At 43.4% G+C, this 19066-nt stretch overlaps 1 protein-coding gene across 5 annotated transcripts in view; it reads left to right on the forward strand.

Moving 5' to 3' along the window:
• The window catches only part of tbck (TBC1 domain containing kinase), a 223558-nt gene that overhangs the window by 13454 nt on the left and 191038 nt on the right, over positions 1-19066 (forward strand). For 4 of the 5 annotated variants that reach the window (XM_070872609.1, XM_070872627.1, XM_070872618.1 and 1 more), the window contains exons 2-3: positions 4049-4261; positions 9376-9448. In XM_070872609.1, coding sequence (XP_070728710.1) covers positions 4069-4261; positions 9376-9448 — 266 coding nt within the window. In that variant the 5' untranslated portion in view covers positions 4049-4068. Of the gene's footprint in view, positions 1-2780; positions 2872-4048; positions 4262-9375; positions 9449-19066 lie in introns of those variants that run through there. The other variant, XM_070872602.1, reaches the window with a different exon arrangement.

Consider the following 19066-nt stretch of genomic DNA (forward strand, 5'->3'; position numbering starts at 1 on the left):
AAATCCTCCTCCACTGTATTGCTACCAGTTTGGTTAGCCCAATCTATATGTAGATTAAAGTCACCCATGATAACTGCTGTACCTTTATTGCAAGCATCCCTAATTTCCTGTTTGATGCCATCCCCAACCTCACTATTACTGTTTGGTGGTCTGTACACAACTCCCACTAGCGTTTTCTGCCCTTTGGTATTCCACAGCTCTACCCATACAGATTCCACATCATCCAAGCTAATGTCCTTCCTTACTATTGCGTTAATCTCTTCTCTAATCAGCAATGCTACCCCACCTCCATTTCCTTTCTGTCTATCCTTCCTGAATATTGAATACCCCTGGATGTTGAGTTCCCAGCCTTGGTCATCCTGGAACCATGTCTCTGTAATCCCAATTGCATCATATCCGTTAACAGCTATCTGCGCAGTTAATTCATCCACCTTATTATGAATGCTCCTCGCATTGAGACACAGAGCCTTCAGGCTTGTTTTTTTAACACTCTTTGTCCTTTTAGAATTTTGCTGTAATGTGGCCCTTTTTGATTTTTGCCTTGGATTTCTCTGCTCTCCACTTTTTCTTATCTCCTTTCTACCTTTTGCTTCTGCCCCCATTTTACTTCTCTCTGTCTCCCTGCATAGATTCCCATCCCCCTGCCATATTAGTTTAAACCCTCCCCAACAGCACTAGCAAACACTCCCCCTAGGACATTGGTTCCGGTCCTGCCCGGGTGCAGGCCGTCTGGTTTGTACTGGTCCCACCTCCCCCAAAACTGGTTCCAATGTCCCAGGCTATGGAGTATCCTGGGACAAAGATTTAAAGAAAGAACTTGCATTTACATAGTGCTGTCACGACTTAACAATGTCCCTATTTCCAGCGAATGAATTAAAGTGTCGGCACCGTTGTTCCTAAATTACAACGGTGACTACGCTTCAAAAGTACTTTATTGGCTGCAAAGTGCTTTGAGACATCCTGAGATCATAAAACGCGCTATATAAATGCTGGACTTTTTTACATAGGCAAACAGGGCAGCCAATTTACGCACTGCAAGATCCCATGAACAGCAATGACCACATAATCTCTTTTAGAGGTATTCATTGAGGGATGAATGCTTGGGTGAGCTCCCCTGCTCTTCTTTGAATAACACCACGAAAGCTTTAACATCTACCTAGAGCAGGGTTTGATCCACGACCTTCTGACTCCGAAGTGAAAGTGCTATCGCAGGACCAAGTTGACGCTGAAGTGGAAATGTGTGTAGAAAAGGTATTAAGCCAGGTGGAGCTCCTGGCAGTCCACGTTATGGGTACCAGTGGTCGATATAACTCTCTCCTTTCTATGTTTCTATAGGGATCAACGGGTATGGAGAGAAAGCAGGAATGGGGTACTGAAGTTGCATGATCAGCCATGATCATATTGAATGCTGGTGCAGGCTCGAAGGGCCGATGGCCTACTCCTGCACCTGGAAGATAGAATCATAGCACAGAGTCAGTACTCTGTCTGTTTATCAAAATTCTAATGGTGGAAAGAATACTTTCAAAATACTTGGTAACACTAAAATTAAGACATTAAGATAAAGAATGTTTACAACTTGCATTTTTGTTAAAGGGAAGGTACTGTGTGCTTTAATTAAGAATAATAAAACGTTAATGATTTAGTGCGTAGATTGTGCCTGAACTCGGTTGTTTCCCTTAAAATAATTTTTTCACACAAAACTAGTAATCTCATCTCCAGTCAACAAATTGTAATTGTATAGCGCTGTTACTATAATAAAACGTCCTATGGCACTTCAGAGAAATGTTAGCAAATAAAATTTGACACTGAGACATGTGCAGTTCTGGTCACCACATTACAGGAAAGATGTGATTGCACTGGGAAGGATGCAGAGGAGATTTACAAGAATGTTGCCTGGACTGGAGAATTTTAGCTGAGAAAAGATTGGAGATGGTGGTTCTGTTTTCTTTGGAACAGAGGAGGCTGAGGGGAGACCTGGTAGAGGTGTATAAAATTATGGATAGAGTGGATAGAAAGGACCAGTTTCCCTTGGCAGAGAGGTCAACAATCAGGGGGCATATATTTAAAGTAATTGGGGAGATATAGAGTAGATATGACGGGAAATTTCTTCACCCAGAGGTCGGTGGGGGTCTGGAACTCACTGCCTGAAAGGGTGGTAGAGGCAGAAACCCTCACCACATTTAGAAGATACTTGGATATGCACTTGAAGTGCCGTAACCTACAGGGCTATGGATCAAGAGCTGGAAAATGGCATTAGGCTGAATAGCTCTTGGTTGGCCGGCGCGGACACGATGGGTCAGAATGGCCTCCTGTGCTGTAAATTTTTATGATTCTATGAAATATTAGAACAGGTGATCAAAAGCTTGGTCAAAAAGGTAGGTTTTCAGGAGCGTCTTAAAGGAGGAGAGGGAAGTAGAGAGATTTAGGGAGGGAATTCCAGAGCTTAGGGCTTCGGCAGCTGAAGGCATGTCACCAATGGTGGAGCGATTTATAATCGGGATGCTGAAGTGTAGAACGCTTGCTTTGGGAGTCTAGTGTCTGACATGCGAATGATATAGCTTAATCATTGTATATTTTGTACAATATTTTTTAAATGAAGATTTCTAAAGTTACTGATAAATAGATGTTGGTGCTTGAAAATGTTACAGCAATGCATTTTAGTGATTCCTTCTATTTTAAAAACAATTCAAGCCACATTTATTAAATGATTTAATAGTTCTTCCAAATGTTGGTTACAGATGTGTTGGCACTGCAGTTCATCATCATCATCAGCAGCAGTCCCTCGGAATCGAGGAAGACTTGCTTCCACTCTAAAAATGAGTCCTTAGGTGGCTGAACAGTCCAATATGAGAACCACAGTCCCTGTCACAGGTGGGACAGATAGTCGTTGAGGGAAGGGGTGGGTGGGACAGGTTTGCCACACGTTCTTTACGCTGCCTGCGCTTGATTTCTGCATGCTCTCGGCGATGAGACTCAAGGTGCTCAGCACCCTCCCGGATGCACTTCCTCCACTTAGGGCGGTCTTTGGCCAAGGACTCCCAGGTATCAGTGGGGATATTGCACTTTTTCAGAGGGGCTATGAGGGTGTCCTTGTAACATTTCCTCTGCCCACCTTTGGCTTGTTTGCCGTGAAGGAGTTCCGAGTAGAGCGCTTGCTTTGGGAGACTCGTGTCTGGCATGCGAACGATGTGGCCTGCCCAGTGGAGCTGCTCAAGTGCGGTCAGTGCTTCAATGCTTGGGATGTTGGCCTGGTCAAGGATGCTAATGTTGGTGCATCTGTTCTCCCAGGGGATTTGTAGGATCTTGCGGAGACATCGTTGGTGGTATTTCTCCAGCAACTTGGGGTGTCTACTGTACATGGTCCATGTCTCTGAGCCATACAGGAGGGCGGGTATTACTATAGCCCTGTAGACCATGAGCTTGGTGGCAGTTTTGAGGACCTGGTTTTCAAACACTCTCTTCCTCAGGTGGCTGAATGGTGCACTGGAGGCAGTGTTGGATCTCGTCTTTAATGTCTGCTCTTGTTGCTAAGAGGCTCCCGAGGTATGGGAAATGGTCCATAGGAACAGGAGCTGGCCATTCAGCTCCTCAAGCCTGCTCCACCATTCAGTTCGATCATGGCTGATCTGTACCTCAACTCCATTTAGCTGCCTTTGCTCCATATCCCTTGATACTGTTGCCCAACAAATCTCCAGCGATCTCTGTCTTAAAAGTTCTAATTGACCTAGAATCCACAGCCCATTGGGTGACAGAATTCCAGGTTTCTACTACCCTTTGTGTGCTCTTGTTTTGAATCAAGATTATTATTAGATCGAGAACTTTAATTTCAATATGTGGTAATGATGCCCTGGTAATACACTGATTACTGTTTTACTATGAAAGAACCACCACTTTAATCGATTTGTTTCCCTAAGGATGTTTACATTACTGTAGTGTTTTGGTGGGGGGTGTGGGTTGGGGAGGGGTTGGGTCTTCACTACTTGGGTAAATTAAAATGGCAGCTTTCATTCCACACTGAATGTCTTGCTTACTTTCTTTTTTCCCTCAGATTTGTGAATTGAGAGTAAAATGTTTCCACTAAAAGACGCCCAGCTTGGAGCCTTCACTTTTTTCGCTTCAGCACTTCCGCACGACGTATGCGGCAGTAATGGACTTCCACTCACCCCAAACTCCATCAGGATTCTAGGACGATTCCAAATCCTCAAGGCCATCTCACATCCCAGGCTCTGCCAGTACGTGGACATATCGCGGGGCAAGCATGGTAGGTTCTTTCTTGTTCAGTGCATTCAGTGTAGCTCTCCAGCAGCTTTGAATCATGAAGTAGCAACATTAATCTCCGTAAGACAATTGTTAAAGTGTAGATTGGAGACAGATTAAACAAAAAGAGACAACATGTGAGGTGATGATCTCTCTGACAGTTCTAATACATATTCTGCCAATCTACAGGAGAGGGTGTTTTAATAATTCTTTGCATGGTTGCTTACTATTAGCTCTTGGGATGTTTGATGAGAATGCTTGGCGTCGACAGAATATAATATTTTTCTGCTTCCTGTTTAAAAATGTTCCTTGTATAGTAAATAATCTTTTTAAAGATGCACATGAATAGACATATCTATGTTGATGCATATGGCTCGGATGTGTCTTTAAATGCTTGATGGTGCTTTGAATTTCAGAAGAAACTTGAATGCCCAATCATCCTACGTTTTGTGTATACCTACTGGCCCGAGGAATCAGACTTGTCAGCAGTTCAATATAGGGTGCACCCAGTGCATGTTATGATGTTACGGCGCCATCTTATGTATTGCATTAGGGATATTTCCTCAGTCCCAGGTGTTAAGTTGGAGCCAAAACAACATTATTCCACTGCCAGGCTAACAATGTGGATTGGTCTTGGATTTATATGAGAGAAAGAAAGAAAGACTTGCATTTATATAGCACCTTTCATGACCGGCAGGCGTCTCAAAGTGCTTTACAGCCAATGAAGTACTTTTTGGGAGTGTAGTCACAGTTGTAATGTAGGAAACACGGCAGCCAATTTGCGCACAGCAATCTCCCACAAATAGCAATATGATCACATAATCTGTTTTTTTTTGGATATATTGATTGAGGGATAAATATTGGCCAGGACACTGGGGATCACTCCCCTGCTCTTCTTCAACATAGTGCCCTGGGATCTTTTATGTCCACCTGAGAGAGCAGACCGGGCCTCGGTTTAACATCTCATCCGAAAGGTGGTACCTCCAACCGGGCAATACTCCCTCAGCATTCTACTGGACTGTGAGCCTACATTTTTTTGTGTTCAAGTCCCTGGAGTGGGACTTGAACCTGCAACCTTCTGACTCTGAGGCGAGTGTACTACCCACTGAGCCACAGCTGACACTCCATAGTTTATTGCTTGCCAGATCTGGATGTTAATGTGAGTCATATGCAATTGAATATGAAGATGCTACATTCTGAGCCTGTCAAAGTAGTTCAACCAAAAGGAAGCAAACTAGGTTAATCAATTAAGTTCAGTGACATCCAGTATTATTGTTACTGTGTCATCTTGAAACTAGCATTTTGGAGGGACAAAGATGACTATGCTAGCATTGAAATTCCCGAGATTTCTTTCCATTTAAGGCCTTCAGCTACTGTAAAAGCATTCTGATTCTCCAGTAGGAGATAGAAAATGCAATACTAAAGCATTTTCTATGTTCTCTATATGCAATGAAGTTATGCTGAACCTTTATAAATCACTGGTTAGGCCTCAGCTAGAAATTCTAGGCACCAAAGTTTAGGAAGAATGTCAAGACCTTGAAGAGGAGATTTACTAGAATTCTACGAGTTCCGAGGAGCTTCTGTTACACGGCGAGACTAAGAGAAGCTGTACTTGTATTCCTTCGAGCAGAAAAGGTTATGGGGAGATTTGATAGAGATGCTCAAAATTATAAGGGGTTAAAATAGAGAAAATAAGGTTGGGTCAGTAACCAAATGACACAGATGTAAGAAACCGAGGGGAGATGAGATTATTTTTATGCAGTTGTTATGATGTAGAAAACACTGCCTGACAGGGTGGTGGAAGCAGATTCAACAGTAACTTTCAAAAAGGAATTGGATTTTGAGTTGAAAAGGAAATAAATTGCAGGGTTATGGGGAAATAGCAGGGCAGTAGGACTAATTGGATAGCTCTTTGGAAGAACCAGCACAGACACAATGCCAAATGGCCTCCTTCTGTGCTATAAGATTCTATGATTCTAACCACATTTTAAAGAAAAGGCATAGAGGATGTTGAGTCAATTATATTGCTGTTGCAGTGCTGTTGCCAGTAATGTACTGCAAAAATTGGATAATATTTAATCCAGTGAACTAGTGCTTCATGTGAATGTTATTAGGCATGTGGTAAGCATTAATTGAACAAAAAAATATTTCTGATTGTAGAAGGAAATACAAACCAAGTATACCAAGTAGATGCCATGATTGCAGGTGCCAAACCACTAAAACAGTAGGCTTCTATTGATTGATTTATTTTCAGCCTGTGGCATGTAATTTAAAAATAAAGATGTGACTGGGAGGAGGAGGGTATGAAAAGTGGTAGATAATTGAGTTCAACATCTGTATATGCACATTACTGGTTTCTAAAGTCATCTAATGCTAGCTCTCATTAACATCCATTTCTTAAAGTGGAGTTGAGCCCAAGATCAGATCAGCCATGATCTTACTGAATGGCGGAGCAGGCTCGAGGGGCCAAATGGCCGACTCCTGCTCCTATTTCTTATGTTCTTGTGTTACATAAGAATTAGGAACAGGAGTAGGCCATCTAGCCCCTCGAGCCTGCTCCGCCATTCAACAAGATCATGGCTGATCTGGCCGTGGACTCAGCTCCACTTACCCGCCCGCTCCCCATAACCCTTAATTCCCTTATTGGTTAAAAATCTATCTATCTGTGATTTGAATACATTCAATGAGCTAGCCTCAACTGTTTCCTTGGGCAGAGAATTCCACAGATTCACAACCCTCTTGGAGAAGAAATTCCTTCTCAACTCGGTTTTAAATTGGCTCCCCGTATTTTGAGGCTGTGTCCCCTAGTTCTAGTCTCCCCGGCCAGTGGAAACAACCTCTCTGCCTTTATCTTGTCTATCCCTTTCATTATTTTAAATGTTTCTAAAAGATCACCCCTCATCCTTCTGAACTCCAACGAGTAAAGACCCAGTCTACTCAATCTATCATCATAAGGTAACCCCCTCATCTCCGGAATCAGCCTAGTGAATCGTCTCTGTATCCCCTCCAAAGCTAGTATATCCTTCCTTAAGTAAGGTGACCAAAACTGCACGGAGTACTCCAGGTGCGGCCTCACCAATACCCTATACAGTTGCAGCAGGACCTCCCTGCTTTTGTACTCCATCCCTCTCGCAATGAAGGCCAACATTCCATTTGCCTTCCTGATTACCTGCTGCACCTGCAAAATAACTTTTTGGGATTCATGCACAAAGACCCCCAGGTCCCTCTGCACTGCAGCATGTTGTAATTTCTCCCCATTCAAATAATATTCCCTTTTACTGTTTTTTTTTCCCCAAGGTGGATGACCTCACATTTTCCGACATTGTATTCCATCTGCCAAACCTTAGCCCATTCGCTTAACCTATCTAAATCTCTTTGCAGCCTCTCTGTGTCCTCTATACAACTCGATTTCCCACTAATCTTTTTGTCATCTGCAAATTTTGTTACACTACACTCTGTCCCCTCTTCCAGGTCATCTATGTATATTGTAAACAGTTGTGGTCCCAGCACCAATCCCTGTGGCACACCACTAACCACCGATTTCCAACCCGAAAAGGACCCATTTATCCCGACTCTCTGCTTTCTGTTAGCTAGCCAATTCTCGATCCATGCTAATACATTTCCCCTGACTCCGCGTACCTTTATCTTCTGCAGTAACCTTTTGTGTGGCACCTTATCGAATGCCTTTTGGAAATCGAAATACACCACATCCATCGGTACACCTCTATCCACCATGCTCATTATATCCTCAAAGAATTCCGCCCTGATAGCTCAGTAGGCAATGGCACTTCCCAGTAGAGTCATGCAGACCACAGAAATGCCAGTTTCAATCCCTCGTTTGTGCCAATTTGGCTAGTTTCAACTAGGCCAGCAGGTAGGGAATTGGCTTAAATGTTCCTGAGGGAGAAAAATTATCTCGGGTTCCTGCTCCGAGTCAGTATCTTCTGACCTCCATTGGAAAGGGCTTGTGTGATGACATTGGGACCATTTGTGTGATGACATTGGTTAAATGCAGGACCATTCTCGACTGTTGTGACCGTCCATCCCCACATGCCCATTCGTCACTTGAACAGCCTACCACACCCACACTGTAGACGCAACCATGATCAATTGGACAAGAGCTGCCTTCCTTCCATGGAACTCTAGTCCTGAGTGAATCAGCACCTTCAGGAGAGTCGGGGCAGAAAGATGGGGAAGATTGGAATGTGGGAGAACCACTCGACATTGTTCTTCTTTTGTGGTGTACTCACATGTGACTTTGTTATCTTTTGTTCTGTTACACTAGTGGGGCCCAACACTGGTCCATGCAGTTTCAGAGTTGGTAACATGGGTTCATCCAATTTCCTGAAACAATATTTATTCCAGCATAAATAGCCTGAATTTTTCTGCAGTAATTTTATAAGTGTGGAATCTCATTCCCTCAAGAAAATAAATGTTGCAAATTTAAAAAAATATAAAAATTATTTATTTTAGTTTTCCTGTGTTACTTTTGTCTCTTCCTTAATTCCATATGTATGTCCCATTCTTGATTTTTTTTTCCAGCACAATGATTTAAATATAATATATTTCATGCTTTTTACCTCCTGGTTTGCAGTTTGCGTGTCTCAGTGAGGATTCTTCAATCTGATTAGTTGAAGAGCTCTCTGCTGATTTTTCTGATCACATTAGTAACATTAACACAACCCAGTAACATTAACACAACCCAATAAGATTACCCCAACCCAGGGCGCTGCACTTGATCAGACGGCGGATGACTGGAAGTCTCCGCTGACAAGCCCGCGAAAAATCTCTGGGCAACTGTACACGAGGTGAACGGTGCAAAAACCGTTCCTTCACCGCTCAGAGCAAAACCCCGGCCATTCTGTAAAAACCCAAGATAGTAATGCGCCTTTAATAATGTATCAGTAACCCACAAAGAATGAGCATTATCAACTCCAGCTTTAGTCTTCATTTGACAATTCATTTTTCTTTTTGTTGTAATGGCATAAAATACCACGGTCTAGTTAACAGGAATTTTGCATCGTGTCGATCTTTAAAAGCTATTTTTTTTGGACCAACTAGGCAATAATTTCAGCACTTTGTTTAACATCTTGGGGCCCTGTTCTTCCTCATGTACAGAAAGGCTGGTGGTTGTTACAGAGCATTATGAGAGGAGTCTGGAAGATCTATTAAAGGAAAGAAAGCCTACCAGGTAATATTTTAAAACTCATGTACTGTTTACTTCTTATCAAGAAACATTTTCTCATTGCACCACTGGCATCGTTTTTACAAAATAATAGTAATATGTGGCCGTTTAGAAAAGTCTCTGATTATTTTGATTCGCTTTTATTGACTAGTTTTGTATTCAGGGGACCCTTCATTTGTAGAGTTAACGGGAATCAGTTCGAGCAATGCAGTGACATTTTGGTCCAGAATTTACTGGAGCCGGTTCCTTAGACTTGCGGTGCACATTTAATTTCCATGAACTTTTGCACTGGAGGTTGCTGCACGTGGGAGAATGAAATGGCGCAGCGCCCTCTACAGGGCATATGGTATCTGTGTGAACAAGGCAAACAAATGTGTAGCTCCTTAACCAATCAGATTGAAGTATTGTTAATAAACAGCGCAGAATCTGAACCAGGAATAATGCAGGGTTATTGGGGAATGATGCAGGGTTATTGGTTAAAACTCACAAGAGAGGTGTTCAGTGGTGGTAATTTTATAGGTTCACTGTCTGCTCAAAGACTCTACTTCTGTGCTGTAATGCAAGTGAGGTGACACACACAACCAATAGCAGCAGGAGGAACAAGTTTAAGGAGTGTTTCTCTCCCTTCAGCAGAGCTGGTGCAACCACGTAGATGGCTGCCAGCACTGGCTGTGGCGTGGTGGAGCGATGTGCTCATCTGTACAGGCCAGCAGTGCCACATTCATCTCTTGTCTACCAGCCCCAGCACCGGCCGTGGATACGCATACGGACCGACAGTGCCACGTCCGTCTATGTGCACCAGCAGCTAGCATCGGCCATGGGCAGGTGACGTTCTGCCCACCTGTATGGTCCGACAATGTAACGCCCACCTGTGTGCACTGACCATGTGCAGGTGACGTTCTGTTCACCCGTATGGTCCAACAATGACACGTCCACCTGTATGTACCAGCCCCAGCACCGACAGCAGGCAGGTGACGTTCTATCCACCCTCTGTCCTCCTGTAAATTCCGGCAGGTGCGGATTTCTCTTGTATGCGCCAGCTCCAGCAATTGAGGAAAGTCTGCAGCCAGGAAACAAGTGCCTTTTAAACAACTGCACTTGAGCAGCTTTTTGAGTTGCCAGCGGTGCCATGGCATCTCCTATTAAAAGCCGTTCCGTATCAAGTGAACTCCTCACTAACTCTGCATCTTTGACCAGCAGAGCCCCCCCTTCCCAGAATGTATGTCATTCAGTTCATAATGTAAATGATGTTTAATGAAAGGATTTACAGTGGAATGCCTGTGTTTGCATGCGACATAAATTTCTGCAGATGTTTGGAAGAGACAGATACCAGCAAAAGACTGCTGTAGTGAATGGTAAATGTGGAACTTTTGTTGATCAGTGGGAGGTAATGGATATCTGTGCCAGAAGTAGCCATTATGATTTCAAAGTGAAGAGCACATCAAATAAAGAGCAGCAGGGAAATAATGTGTTTAATGAAACACAGTAGGCTAAGGGAGTACAAAGAGTGGGCAACTTTATTTAATTACATTAAGTTATAATAAACACCTTCTGAAAGTCACTGCTTGTGCTTTATTTTCCAATGCATTGTTGCCTTGAAGCATTTTGGCTGGTGTGATACTTGCTTCAGTCTACAAAGTATGTTTGAATAATGTCTGCTTGAACTCCAGTTTTGAAACTTCAATTCAATAAGTATGTGTTTTGAAAAAAGAATCACTAAACTTGCACGGAAAATTAGTTGTTTAATGTCATAAAGGCGGCTGGAAGTTGCCCTCAGATAGGTGTGGAGCTTGAATTTTACCTGGGTCAAGGTGCTGCTGATTTCTACACGTGTGTGTGTGTGTGTGTGTGTGTGTGAGAGAGATAAATCAGAAAGAAAAGAAAGAAAGACTTGCATTTCTATCGTACCTTTCATGACCTCAGGATGTCCCAAAGCACTTTACAGCCGATGAAGTACTTTTGAAGTGCTGTAACTGTTGTAATCCAGGAAACACAACAGCAAACTTGCGCACAGCAAGATCTCACAAACGGTGTTGTGATAATGACCAGATAATCTGTTTTTTGGTAATGTTCATTGAGGGACAAATATTGGCCAAGGCACTGGGGAGAACTCCCCTGCTCTTCTTCAAAATAGTGCCTTGGGATCTTTTACGTCCATTGAGAGAGCAGACGGGGCCTCGGTTTAAGTCTCATCCAAAAGACGGCACCTCTGACAGTGCAGCACTCCCTCAGTATTGCATTGGGAGTGCCAGCCAAGATTTTTGTGCTCAAGTCTCTGGAGTGGCAAGAGTGCTACCCACTGAGCCACAGCTGACACTAAAATTCCACAGGTTCACAATTCTCTGAGTGAATAAGTTTCTCCTCATCTCGGTCCTCAATGGCTTACCCCTCTATCTTTAGACTGTGACCCCTGGTTCTGGACTTCCCCAACATTCTTCCTGCATCTATCCTGTCCAATCCCATAAGAATTTGATATGTTTCTATGAGATCCCCTCTCATTCTTCTAAATTCCAGTGAATATAAGCCGAGTCGATCCAGTCTTTCTTTATATGTCTGTCCTGCCATGCCGGGAATCAGTCTGGTGAACCTTCGCTGCACTCCCTCAATAGCAAGAATGTCCTTCCTCAGATTAGGAGACCAAACCTGCACACAATACTCAAGGTGTCTCACCAAGGCCTTGTATAATTACAGTAAGACCTCCTTGCTCCTATACTCAAATCCCCTCGCTATGAAGACCAGCTTGCCATTTGCTCTCTTTACTGCCTGCTGTACCTACAAGCCTACCTTTAATGACTGATGTACCATGATACCCAGTTCTCGTTGCACCTCCCCTTTTACTATCTGTCACCATTCAGATAATAATCTGCCTTCCTGTTTTTGCCACCAAAGTGGATAACCTCACACTTATCACATTATATTGCATCTGCCATGCATTTGCCCATTCACCGAACCTGTCCAAGTCCCCCTGCAGTCTCCTAGCATCCTCCTCGCAGCTCACACTGCCACCCAGCTTAGTGTCATCTTCAAACTTGGGAGATATTACATTCAATTCCTTCATCTAAATCATTAATGTATATTGTAAATAGCTGGGGTCCCAGCACTGAGCCCTGCGGCACCCCACTGGTCACTGCCTGCCATTCTGAAAAGGACCCGTTTATCCCGACTCTGCTTCCTGTCTGCCTACCAGTTCTCTATCCATGTCAATATATTACCCCCAGTACCATGTGCCTTAATTTTGCACACTAATTTCTTGTGTGGGACCTTGTCAAAAGCCTTTTGAAAGTCCAAATACACCACATCCGCTGGCTCTCCCTTATCCACTCTACTAGTTAAATCCTCAAAAAACTCTAGATTTGTCAAGCATGATTTCCCTTTCATAAATCCATGCTGACTTGGACTGATCCTGTCACTGCTTTCCAAATGTGTTGCTATTACATCTTTAATAATTGATTCCAGCATTTTCCCCACCACCGATGTCAGGCTAACCAGTCTATAATTCCCTGTTTTCTCTCTCCCTCCTTTTTTAAAAAGTGGGGTTACATTAGCTACCTCCAATCCATAGGAACTGAACCAGAATCCATGGAATGTTGGAAAATGACCACCAATGCATCTACTATTTCTAAGGCCACTTCCTTAAGTATTCTGGGATGCAGACTATCAGGCCCTGGGGATTTATCGGCCTTCAGTCCCTTCAATTTCCCTCACGCCATTTCCTGCCTAATAAGGATTTCCCTCAGTTCCCCCTTCTCGCTAGACCCTCGGTCCTCTACTATTTTCAGGAGGTTATTTGTGTCTTCCTTAGTGAAGACAGAACCAAAGTATTTGTTCAATTGGTCTGCCATTTCCTTGTTCCCCATTATGACTTCCCCTGATTCTGTCTGCAAGGGACCTACATTTTTCTTCACTAATCTTTTTCTCTTCACATATCTGTAGAAGCTTTTGCAGTCAGTTTTTATGTTCCCTGCAAGCTTACTCTCATACTCTATTTTCCCCCTCCTAATTAAACCCTTAGTCCTCCTCTGCTGAATTCTAAATTTCTCCCAGTCCTCAGGTTTGCTGCTTTTTCTGGCCAATTTATATGCCTCTTCCTTAGATTTAACACTTTCCCTAATTTCCCTTGTTAGCCACGGTTGAGCCACCTTCCCTTTTTTATTCTTACGCCACACAGTGATGTACAATTGTTGAAGTTCATCCATGTGATCTTTAAATGTCTGCCATTGCCTATCCACTGTCAACCCTTTAAGTATCATTCTCTAGTCTATCCTAACTAATTCACATCTCATACAGTCGAAGTTTCCTTTCTTTTAAGTTCAGGACAATTGCGGTATATATGGTCAGTCTCAGTGAGCAAAAGGAATATTGAAATAACTGGGATACATGAATATTTTTGGGAGGGAATAATGTTACTTTCATGTTAACCAAGTGTTAAACTTATAGTACTATATTAATATGAGTAAGGTGTTGGCAAAAGTTTATATTGCTGTATGACTGCATTGTGCAATACGCTACCTAGAGAGACCATGGTAAAATTGTGGTCAGGTGTCAACCATGGCTCAGTAGTAGTACACTTGCTTGAGTTAGAAGGTTGTGGGTTAAAGTCCTGCTCCAGAGACTTGAGCGCAAAATCTAGACTGGCAGTCCAGTGTGGTACTAAGGGAGTGTCGGAGGTTCCATCTTTCAGATGGGAGATTAAACTGAGGTCCTGTCTGGCCTCTCAGATGGATGTAAAAGATCCCATGGCACTCTTTCGAAGAAGTGCAGGGGTGTTCTCTCCAAAGTTCTGGCCAGTATTTATCTCCAACCTTAAAAAAACAGAAAATCTGGTTATCACATTGCTGTTTGTGGGAGCATGCTGTGTGCCAATTGGCTGCCGTGTTTCCCACATGACAAAAGTGATTACACTTCAAGAGCACTTCATTGGCTGTAAAGCGCTTTGGGACAATCTGAAGTCGTGAAAGGCGATATATAAATGCAAGTATTCCTCCTTTAAATGTTATACTCCAGGTTCAAGACTAATCGAGGTTTGTTAACGTTATAAAATGTTATTCTAACTTACAGTCCCTGGTTTCGTGTTTGTGCTGCTCATTACGAATTATTCAATCTGATTGGTTGAGGAGATACACAGTTGATCGTACAGGTCCCAGCTCCCCTGTAGAGGGTGCTGCGCCAAAATGGATTTCTAATTACTGCAAGTTCCAGTGCAAAAGCCCACAGAAAGTCTGGACAAGCATACGTGTAATGATTCACCGCTTACCGCAAAATCCGGGCCATTATATATACATGCACATAATTGCACTGCTTTGGATGCACGTTTTATTGCTGGCTGAGAAAATCTTTTGTTTACACATCGGTTTTTATGGGAACATCAAACTGGAGCAAATAAAATTGTCATCTTTGGAATAATAAGAAATGTAAAATATGCCCCGATACATAAAATCGTAGATAAACAGGGAATATTCTGTGACTGGTGAACAGAATATTGACGTGTTAATGATAACTGGAAATCAAAGGTTTAGATTCTCTCTTTGTTTCGCCCTCCCATGCCACCTTTGATTGCAGGCGAATACTGTTTGTTTCAAATGTGCCTGTGTGTGATTAGCAGCCCTTAAGATGGCTGATTCATCTCTGGCGTACAATACTCCGAGACAGTTGTTGCATGAAAGACTGATCATAACATTTGATGTTTTATTGCTCTCGCACTGTATTCTGTGTAAATGCATATGTTGTTAATAATTCCTCTGCTTTTCTCCAGGAAATTTGGCTGGTGTGTGTGTGTGTTTTAAAAATTTATATGATACCCTTGACTGATTTTTTTTTTTTACTTTGGCAAGCATGGGGTGTCATTCAAAAAGTTAACTTTCTGGGTATATTTTGCCTGAAAGGAGATTCAATAGTTACTTTCAAAAGGGAATTGGATATACACTTGAAAAGTGTGCATGTGAAAGATCCCATGGCACAATTGGAAAAAGAGCAGATGCGTCCTCCCAGTGTCCTAGCCAATATTTATCCCTTCATCAACAACGGCAGAAATAGACTAACTGGTCGTATATATTATTAGTGTGGGATCTTGCTGAGCTCAATTTGACTACCACATTTGGCCACTTAACAACTGTGACCACAATTCCCAAGTAATTCACAGTTATGGAGTGTTCTGAGGCCGTGAATTGCGCGATATTAATAAATGCCGCTTTTAACTTTTCTTCCCATACGCATTTTATTGCTGCATTCATTTTTAGTTGTTAGTGTTCCAGTCTAATTTATTTTTTCTGTTGCCAAGTCTTTTATTTCCAAATCCATTTCATGCAATGGTCATGCTTCCAGCTGCCACTTGGCTTACAGTAATTGTCGTGTCCAGGACCGGAATTGCTTTTCGGGTTTCGTGGTACTCCTTGATTTGGAGCAGGAAGAGGAGCTCCTAGCTGGACAAGATAGGAAGGTGCAGCGACCCATTACTTACCGATCCATCCTTCTCCCAGGCTGTCCCATTTACTGGCTCAGGCGGTCTGTCCTGGGACAGCCAGAGGAGACCTATTTTCAGTGTCTCGGCTTCAGAAAGGAACTGCCGGCCAGGCATTGTAGAGAGATTGAATTGAAAAGTAGGGAAGTTATGCTAAACCTGTATCGAATCTTGGTTCGACCACATTTAGAGCACTGCGTACCGTACTGGTCGCCATATTATAAAAAGGATATAAAGGCACTGGAAAAGCTGCAGAGAAGATTTACAAGGATGATACCAGAAATGCAAGGGAACCTATCAGGAAAGGATGAACAGGCTGGGTCTCTTTTCCCTTGAAAAAAGAAAGCTGAGGGGTGACCTAATAGAGGTCTTTAAAATTATGAAAGGTTTTGATAGAGTGGATACAGAGAGAATGTTTCCACTTGTGGGAAAGAGCATAACTAGAGGCCATCGATATAAGATAGTCACCAACAAATCCAATACGGAATTCAGAAAAAACTTTTTTATCCAAAGAGTGGTGAGAATGTGGAGCTCGCTACCACAGGGAGTGGTTGAAGCGAATAGTATAGATGCATTTAAGGGGAGGTTGGACAAGCAAATTAGGGATTTTTTTATTTGTTCATGGGATGTGGGCGTCGCTGGCAAGGCCAGCATTTATTGGCCATCCCTAATTGCCCTTGAGAAGGTGGTGGTGAGCCGCCGCCTTGAACCGCTGCAGTCCGTGTTTTTTTTTATTTCAAAATATACTTTATTCATATAAAAAATTTGTACAGTACATTCAAAAGCAGTTCAGTACGTTTAGCTGCGGTCAGCAATCCCATACACTACATTTGGGTGCTGACGGCGTTCGATGCATTTCCTTGCTTTTCAGCTCAAGTACAATTCGGTACAATACGGGATACATTGTAGTACATTCAACAAATTACATTACATGTGTCACTATACAGTACACGGAATGGGTGACGGTACATTTATTTTTTTTTTCTTTTCAACGTGCATTACGAAACAGACCTTACATTGTACATGGCACTACATAGGTGTTGACAGATCATGGTGCTCCATGTACACGAAAAAGAAGTTGCAAGTACAGCCCGAGGGGAGTTTTGTACTGATTCCTGCCCCCGGGTTTACCGTGGCAGAAGGACTTTAAACTGTGGCCCTTCCCCACCGTGCCTTTGCGGCGACTGCACCAATTTTAAGTGCGTCCCTCAGCACGTAATCCTGGATCTTGGATTGCGCCAGTCTGCAACACGCAGACGTGGACATCTCCTTGCTCTGGAAGACCAGCAAGTTTCGGCAAGACCAAAGAGCGTCTTTAACCGAGTTGATGGCCCTCCAGCAGCAGGTGATGTCTATCTCGGTATGTGTCCCTGGGAACAGCCTGTAGAGCACAGAGTCCTGTGTTACGGAGCTGCTTGGGATGAACCTCGACAGCAACCACTGCATCTCTTTCCAAACCTGCCTTGCAAAGGCGCAATCCTAAAGGAGATGGGTGACAGTCTCATCCGCCCCGCAGCCGGCCCGGGGGCACCGTGCCGTGTTGCTGAGACGCCGGCTGTGCATGAAGGCTCTGACGGGTAAAGCCCTCCTCACCGCCAACCAAGCTACATCTTGGTGCTTGTGTGAAAGCTCTGGTGATGAGACGTTCTGCCAAACGAGTTCGACAATCTGCTCAGGGAACCACCCGACAGGGTCCACCCTCTCTTTCTTTCGTAGGGTGTCCAGGACTTTACGTGCTGACCACTGTTTTATGGCCTTATGGTCAAAGGGGGTTTTTGTGAAAAACTTTTCCACGAAGGACAGGTGGACAGGCATGGTCCAACTGGTGGGGCCGTTTCGCGACAACATGGCCAGCCCCATCCTTCACAATGCCGGGGACAGGTAGAACCTCAGCACGTAGTGACCATGTGGTGAAAGTGCTCCCACAGTGCTGTTAGGGAGGGAGTTCCAGGATTTTGACCCAGCGACGATGAAGGAACGGCAATATACTTCCAAGTCAGGACGGTGTGTGACTTGGAAGGGAAGGGAATAGAAAGTTATGCTGGTAGATTTAGATTAGGAAAGACAGGAGGAGACTCAAGTGGAGCATAAACACTGGCATGGACTGGTTGGGCTGAATGGCTGTTTCTGTGCCGCGTATCCTATGTAATGCCATCTCTTGGTGGCTGACTTGCAGAAACATGTGTCGTTGGTGAAGTACTCCAAAGCAGTTAGTCGAATGTCCAAAGATGCATCAAACAAGTGGCCTTGTATGTAAAGGGGTAGCCTGTGGAAAGAGGGCATCAGCTCAACGGGACAGAATGTTTCCTAGGTGCCAGGGTTTCCCAAGAATATACAGAATAGTAGATAGTACCCGTGAAATTCCTCTAGGGTGCCTTTTTGTGTGGCGATTGCAAAGATATTGTACATTCTGATACACTAATTAAAATTCAAAGCACTGTTACCTCCTGGCAAAAATTGAAATGCAGGTAAGAATTCAACAAGTGTACGAACCTCAACAGCAGAGCAACACTTGACAATTTTTACATAAGTGTTCAGTCCAGCTGTTGTATAAAGCAAAAAATATCCCTAACATATCTTGTTATGTTGCTTGCTTAAATAAGATACAGACGGAATTCACTTTCAACCTGCCCCGGTAGGAGACATTCGTGGTGGGTGACAGCCCGCATTAGCCAGTAGGGTGATTCCTTACAGAATGTTTTTCAAATTCCTCAGTTCTTCAAAAGAACTGAAATAACTGCTTCATTTGTAAAAGAGGAGCTGTGTTTTTTTTTAACGCAACATCTTATCTCTACTCGTGAGTCCAAATGCTGTGGGGCAATAACTAAAACCACAACAGTCGCGGGGCGATGACGGCGGGGTAGAATTGGTCTACGCCAGTCTGTAGTGAATCTAGGTCGTAGTGAATCGGCAGTCCTTTTGCACCGCGCTCAATTCGTCAATAAAAAAGAAGGTCGGGCGGGGCGCTAATCGGGCTTTCATGGGGCTCAATTAGCAGCTCTCTCGCTTCAGAGTCAGAGGTTGTGGGTTCAAGCCCCACTTGAAGTCAGGGACTGGAGCACATAATCTAGGCTGACACTTCATCTCTTTATGTGGCTCAGTGTCAAAGTTTGTTTGATAACGCTCCTTTGAAGCATCTTGGGAGGTTTTACTACACTAAAGGCTTT

The sequence above is a fragment of the Pristiophorus japonicus genome, chromosome 2 (genome assembly GCF_044704955.1).
Source record: "Pristiophorus japonicus isolate sPriJap1 chromosome 2, sPriJap1.hap1, whole genome shotgun sequence".
In the NCBI taxonomy this organism is placed as follows: Eukaryota; Metazoa; Chordata; class Chondrichthyes; family Pristiophoridae; genus Pristiophorus; species Pristiophorus japonicus.